Genomic DNA, 6,555 nt, shown 5'->3' on the forward strand with positions numbered 1-6,555 from the left:
AAATGGGTCTTTCAAAAAAAAAAAAAAAAAAAAAGAAACAAGGGTGTTGGCATAGGGCAGTATATATATTATATTTGTAGGTGGGCACAACATGCCCATATGCAGAGCCACGCCGCGCTCACCCAGTGAGCATGACGACACAGGTCGCAGCAGAGGAGTATAACTGTTGGTACGCTGAATGTGGAGTGAAGAAAAAAAAAATAAATATGAGCGATTTCTTTTTAACCCCCTTGAGGCCCTTTAAAAAAGATATCTCCGAATGATGTGTGTACCCGCGAATACAGGTGTAACGTTATAGGACGTAGGCTTGCTGGGGAAAAAACTGAAGTGGGCACGTGGATACGTACGTGTATAAAGGTACGTATATACACGAGCAGATAAATATGTATAGACACATCCCAACGCATGTACGTACATGTGGGCATTCTGGTGGTATGCTCAACTTTCCACATCGGGGGGTGCACCTTGAAAAGGAGGATGACTTCATCGAGCCACTCCACTGGTGGCCCCCCCAAAATTGTGTATCTTATACAGGTATAAATTGGTTACTGCTTAAGCGAAAATGTGTGTATGTCTATGTACGTACATTGGGCGAGGGCGCTCCGTCTGCGGGAAGGTGCTCAGCTCAGGTGGCCTTTGCGCTTGGCCAAGCCTCGAAAAGGGGGGAGGGCATTTTATCAGTAGTGGATCGATCCGCACGTACATACATGTACATATGCATGTATGTATACATATACATATATACATTCATATACGTGTATATATATTGTTTCCCCCCTTGTTAATACCATAACGATGTTGCGCCAATGCGGACGGCGCTGCTTGACCAACGTAAGGGTGCCCAAACGTGAGCATTGATGACACTTATACGATTTTCAAAAAGGAAGTTCAAACATAATCGATGGAGCGTTCTTTGCAAAGAAGTGGGATGGAAGATAAATGGACATTTTTAAAAACAATTGCTACAAAGCCTACGTTTGTCTTATAAGACAATTCGTCAATCTGTTGTCTTTTTTTTTTTTTTTTTTTTTTTTTTTTTTCCTTCATGCGAAGTGGAACACTAAAAGAGGAAACTCCAAATGAGAGGGGGAAAAAAAAAAGACAGACAGACAGCCAAAATTTGCTAACATGTGCGTTTATTTTATGCTGCATGTGGACCCCTGTTCGCTGAAGGGAGATGTTGCGTGTTGCATACCACGAACCAGCTGGAAAGCGGGGGAAAATGCAAAAAGGCAAAACGCTAAGTGGTAATAACCCGGTCGTATGTGTCATTCGTTGTGTCGTTCCCCCCGTTGCATAAATGTACCACCAGTGTACCCTAAGTGGGGTGCCTCAAGAAGCAGCCGCTGATTGTACAATGTGTGGAGGAACTCGCTGTGACATGTGGGTATAGCTCTTTGAGCATCCTCGCAACTTGTGCTCGGAAGAGGGGTAAACAGGAATTCTATTCATAAAAAAATGTATATATATGTTGACAAACGGCATAAATAAGCATGCTGTAAATATTGTGGTGAGTTCGCAACGGTTAGTACCTACTCGTGGTGTACTAGCAAGCTAATCCGTTTGGTTAGCCACTCACTCCGCGCATCCCACCTGGGTCGGGGTGGCCAAAAAAACAAAAAAAAAAAAAAAAAAAAAAGGTAATAACAGTAACTGTATTAGCGGTATCAATAAAGGTTATGTTTGTCCCAGTGCGCTGCTATGTTGAACGGGTTGGTGAGCTTCCACGGTGGCACCCGCACATGCGTCGACTTGGCGCCATTCCCGTGGGGTTGAGAGGATGAGCAGAGCAACAGTGGAGTTTTGTTCAATTAGACAACTGATGGATGAGCTGCACTGTCCCGTCGGTTGACACGCCGTCCATCCCCACATGTACCGCGTTAGGCCTACTTATTATCGCAAAGTTTGAAATTTTTTCCGTGATCTAAAATGAACTGCTTCAACATGGCGTCAGCGTAATTCTGAACGAGGAAGCTGCAGGGGATGGAGGAACAGTTACAAGCATGGGGTGTGTACGTTTGGGTAATGACGCATATAAGTGTGCACACACCGACGTTTCCCATAGTGCGACGTGAGGGGCTGCATATACAACTTACCCATCTTCGTTGAACAGCTTGCGAAGCTCAAACAACGTGCTGTGCTTTTGTTTATTCATCTTGTAGGCTGTAGGGTGGGGAGAGGAAGGCATAATATATATTCTTTAAATAATTGCGCGTGCCATTTGTATGGGGACCGTTCAGGGGTTATTTCCACTCGTGTCTGTTGCACTCTTTTGGTGACTGACTTAATAGGAGGGCGCTATTGTGGATGTCCAGCTCGAAGAACAGTTTCACAACTCCACCCTGCGTGGAAGCAAAAAGGAAAGAAGTTTTTTTTGTAGCAGCTGAGAAGGAACACAGATGTGCATTTTGCGTTGCGTGTTTTTTTTTTTGTCGTAGTCCCCACATTGTTGGTCTTCAAAATCATGAAGATGTCTTCGAAGAAGAAAAACTCCCAAAAGAAGAGAATTGCCGAAACGATGAAGAAGGCGATCTGTACTTTGCGCAAAGGGAGGGTGGTGGTGGAGGAGGGGGTGAAGTGTACATGCAGCTACGTCCATTTGTGTGGAAGGTCATGTGATGTTGTCCCATTGTGAGTGGCACTTACCAATAACCTGATCATAAGCAACGGTTCCTTTTTATACTGCACGAAGATGGTGCAGTAGGACCCTGCAGAGAGGACGTTATGAGCAGGAGGGATATCAAGCAATGAACACTATTTTCGATTCATGCAAAAAGGCAATTAGAGGCACCATCCCCTGCACAATGAGATGAGCGATGAGGAATACTCCAAACACATGTGACACATCAACACATAGTAAAAAGCAAGTGCAGTTGGAAATAAACTGCTTGACCGTTCCAGTACCAATCGATATGAGAAGCAAACTTAGGACAATTCGAATGTTAGAGTATTGGACATTTTCTGACAACTTTTGATTCCTTAGGCTCTTGGAGGGGGAAAAAGGACAGGTAGGGAGGTGAATATATAAATGGGTATTCATTTATTGTAGAGTATGCAAATGCATTTGTATGGTATGTGGGGGACGCTAAGAAAAAAATTATCATATTGCATAGCCCTTTTTTTACGACAAGCACATTCTGCTATGCGCACACTTTAAAGAGGCGTTCAAATGGTCATATATTTGGATTTTTTTTTTTTTTTTTGAATAATTTTTCGCTCATACTTCGCTTATGTAGTCCTGCGCAACTTTTTTCAATTCTTGTTCGCTGTACAAGTTGGTGACGAGGTCTGTAGGAGGGACGACGGGAACCGTGTGTGTGGTGGGTAGTGCGAAGACGGGGAGAGTTGCACGATGTTTTGTCCTAGCTTAGGAGTTAGTTTGTCAAGCGACTTGGATAAGGTGCTCTCTTAACTTTATTGTAATGTATTGTATTGTTTTTGTATTTTTTGTTCCCCGTTGAAGGAGCTAGTCTGAGGCCAAGCTATATGCCCATCGCCCCCAATTAGGTGCTTACACATGTTACCCCCATTATCATCGCCCACGTGCGTTTTGGGCATTTTTTCCCTTTTTTATAAAAAAACGCTTCACTTTGTGGTAGGGCAAGCCCAAGTTGAGGGGGGAGGAAAAGAAGTGGCTAACAAATTGGTGTAACGTCAGGAAGGGTGAGGGGTGATCGCTGTCACGAAAAAAAAAAAAAGAATACAAACGGTGGACACTTTGCTGCGTCGTAAAATGACATGCAAAATGGGACGAGTGTGATAGCAAGTCCAACTTGGGGGGTGCAACCTGCTCACCAAGTATTATGCTGTGCAGGTAGAATTATAAAAATGCAATTATGAATAATTTATATCGAAGTAAAATTCTACCCAATTGCTTTTTGCCCGAGTGAATGACAAAGTACGGCATCACGTGTGAAGCGTTACGCGTAGGCAGGTGTATCTTTTAATTACCCCTTGCGGAGTGGCACGGCGAGGAAAAAAAAAAAAAAAAAAAAAAAAAAGAATAATATAAAATACTGTGCATGCATACATAAGCGCATACCATACAAAGGTGCAGCACAAATGATTGGATAAATCACACGTCCTCGCTGGACCAATGTATATTTACCGTGGCATGTTTCACACTGCCGACACGCTACATGAGAGTTCAGGCTTGTATAAGTAGATAGGCCAAAGGAGTATGTAGCTTGTGAAATCAGTTGAAATATGCACTAGAGGGGCAATCGCATTGCGCAAACTTTAAAAGAAGTGAAGTCGTGTGGCTGCTTGAGGGGCATGTCCAGGGATAACGCGGAGTGCAAAGGCGAAGTAGGGTCAAGCAGGGGTATGAGTGTGATAAGACGTGAAAAGAATTGATTAGTGTGTACACGAATTGGCCAACCCGTTGACCAAACGGCTAATCCGCTGACCAATCTTTCATTCGTTGAGATAGAAACAAGATCAAACAGGGGCAACACACGAATAATAAAAAAAAAAAAAAAGGGGTAAAAACATACGAGCACCAACAAGCGCAAGCGTGCGTGTAAAGGCACATAGGGCTGAGAAGAAGCGTGTGGTGGTTCAACAGATTACAAACGAGTGTAACCCTATTCGAGGCAGCGCAACCTGTGTAATGCCACGAGCGCTAGAGCAACTGGGGGAAAATGATCGCCGGGAAACTGTACTCCTTAACCAGCCTGTGTATAAAGAAGATATACCAGAAGAGTGTGCACGCCTTTCTGCATTTGTATTATTTTCTTTACATCTTTGACCAGCGTATGCGGAAAAAAAACAAGAGGAACAGAAAAAAAAAAAAGGAGAGAAATGTCTTGATGTTTGGAATGAAGGAGCGAAACGGCGCGCCCAAGGCGGAGTGAATAAGGGGGCCACACAAAAAAAAAAAAAGGGGGCGCAAACAGAGGCGCAAAAAGAGGCGCAAAAAGAAGTGCACAGAGAAGTGCAACAAAAGGGAGTAAAAAAAGGCGGAGTGAACAAAACGTGTCCCAGCGCATCCATTCCCACCACATCGCTCGCCAACTTGCGAAGCTGACCCTTTGCCAGCCGAGCGAAAGCTTCGCCCTTTTTGCAGGCCTGACACACGCGCGCAAGTTTACGTGCATGTACAAATGTGTGCATCGCTATATGCGTAATTTCTGTGCGCGCTTCCTGGGCACATAAGCAGGAGAGTACCCATGCACACACGGCGTTTTAGCCGACAGTGATAATTTCATTTTTTTCTTTTTCTGTTCCACGAGAAGATGAATGTCGACATAGCCTTTGACGGGAATGAGTACACATACAGTGGGTACTCGAAGAATTCCCTCATAGAGGTAGACCGCAAAAGATGTGGACGAGGACGTGGCTAACGGGACCACGAGTCTTTGCGCGCAGCCAGTAGGCGCCTCGCATAACCCCACTGTTAACCGCCCTGTATGCGTTACCCGCATTAATGTATACTACTCATTCGCATGTCACATTTGTCCCTTTCCCTGACAACAAAAAACGCAGGACAAAAATTACACTCTGGAGTATGAGAAGTACGTCCATTTTGCCTTCTTTACTTGTTACTACATATCGCATATAAAGGGGGCAAAATGCACAGACACGGAGGTTTTGGCCTGGTAAGGACAGATAGGTGTGCACCTGCCAGGGGGGCAACGTCGCACGTGTCCTTCGCTGGCGTCGTTCTGCAGCAGCCACACAAGCCACCGCCGCTTCTCCACGTCACCCATTTGATGCTCTTAATTTTGTTTATAGGTATTTAAAAAAGTTTGAGCACGTGGTCATTAATGTAAGCAGCAAGAGGGATAGACGCACGTGTGTACATGTACACATACCTGTGTCAAAGTGGAGGGGTGAATTGCCATAAGTGCTGGCCAGCACCCGACGTTCACGCAAAATGCGCATAGAATCGCAGCGACATATGAGAACACGCACAGGTGCATATCTTTCCTTTTTTTTTTTTTTTTTTAAGTCCACAAAAAAGGTAAAAAGAACATATTTTAATTTAATAAATAATCTGATTCAGGATAAGTGTGTGAAGGTACGAAATGAAGAGACAAACACAAAAAAAAAAAAAAAAAAAAAACTTGCCTTATGTTTAATTTCGGAAGTTACAATATTGTTGCTATGTGTATGTGTGCATATATGTATGCAGGTGTGCACGTGGGGAGAATCCTTAGCAAAATTTCCCCCTGCACATTCTTACGGAGCCGCAGCTGTACTGCCATACGCTATTACATACTGCTGGACAATCACATCCGTACTCTGCCGGTGTGCACTTATTTTTCATTTTTCCCTTTAGGCCAAGCTAGAGAACAATAAGAGATATTTAACCCACAATGAGCACTTCATTTTGTGGGCGTGGAAGCGGCCAGCTCTCAAATTCGACCGGGACCAGTTCAACAAATTTTAGGCATAGTGAGTTGGGCACGGCGTGTTCCTCCGTGTTCCTCCGCATTCTTCGTCCCACCGCTTAACCAATCCTTTTTCTCCTTTTTTATTCCCTTGCTGCGAATAAAATTATCACTATTTTTTTTTTTGGTAACTTTTTTTTTTTTTTTTTTTTTTTTTTTT

The 6,555-nt window shown here is 43.8% G+C and overlaps 2 protein-coding genes across 2 annotated transcripts; one reads left to right on the plus strand and one right to left on the minus strand.

Moving 5' to 3' along the window:
- Positions 1–1,886: 1,886 nt before the first annotated feature.
- Positions 1,887–3,558, minus strand: AK88_03255 (uncharacterized protein; the record flags this gene model as incomplete). Its single annotated transcript, XM_012480876.1, has 8 exons — positions 1,887–1,974; positions 2,097–2,163; positions 2,285–2,342; positions 2,446–2,532; positions 2,647–2,708; positions 2,905–2,986; positions 3,224–3,288; positions 3,516–3,558. The coding sequence occupies 8 exons, from the start codon at positions 3,556–3,558 to the stop codon at positions 1,887–1,889; spliced, it is 552 nt and encodes a 183-aa protein (XP_012336299.1).
- A 1,679-nt stretch (positions 3,559–5,237) lies between these two features.
- Positions 5,238–6,394, plus strand: AK88_03256 (uncharacterized protein; the record flags this gene model as incomplete). The annotated part of the gene is made up of 5 exons (XM_012480877.1): positions 5,238–5,309; positions 5,488–5,600; positions 5,737–5,770; positions 5,954–6,022; positions 6,284–6,394. The coding sequence occupies 5 exons, from the start codon at positions 5,238–5,240 to the stop codon at positions 6,392–6,394; spliced, it is 399 nt and encodes a 132-aa protein (XP_012336300.1).
- Positions 6,395–6,555: the final 161 nt, after the last annotated feature.

This window comes from Plasmodium fragile (assembly GCF_000956335.1).
Source record: "Plasmodium fragile strain nilgiri unplaced genomic scaffold supercont1.36, whole genome shotgun sequence".
Classification (NCBI taxonomy): Eukaryota; Apicomplexa; class Aconoidasida; order Haemosporida; family Plasmodiidae; genus Plasmodium; species Plasmodium fragile.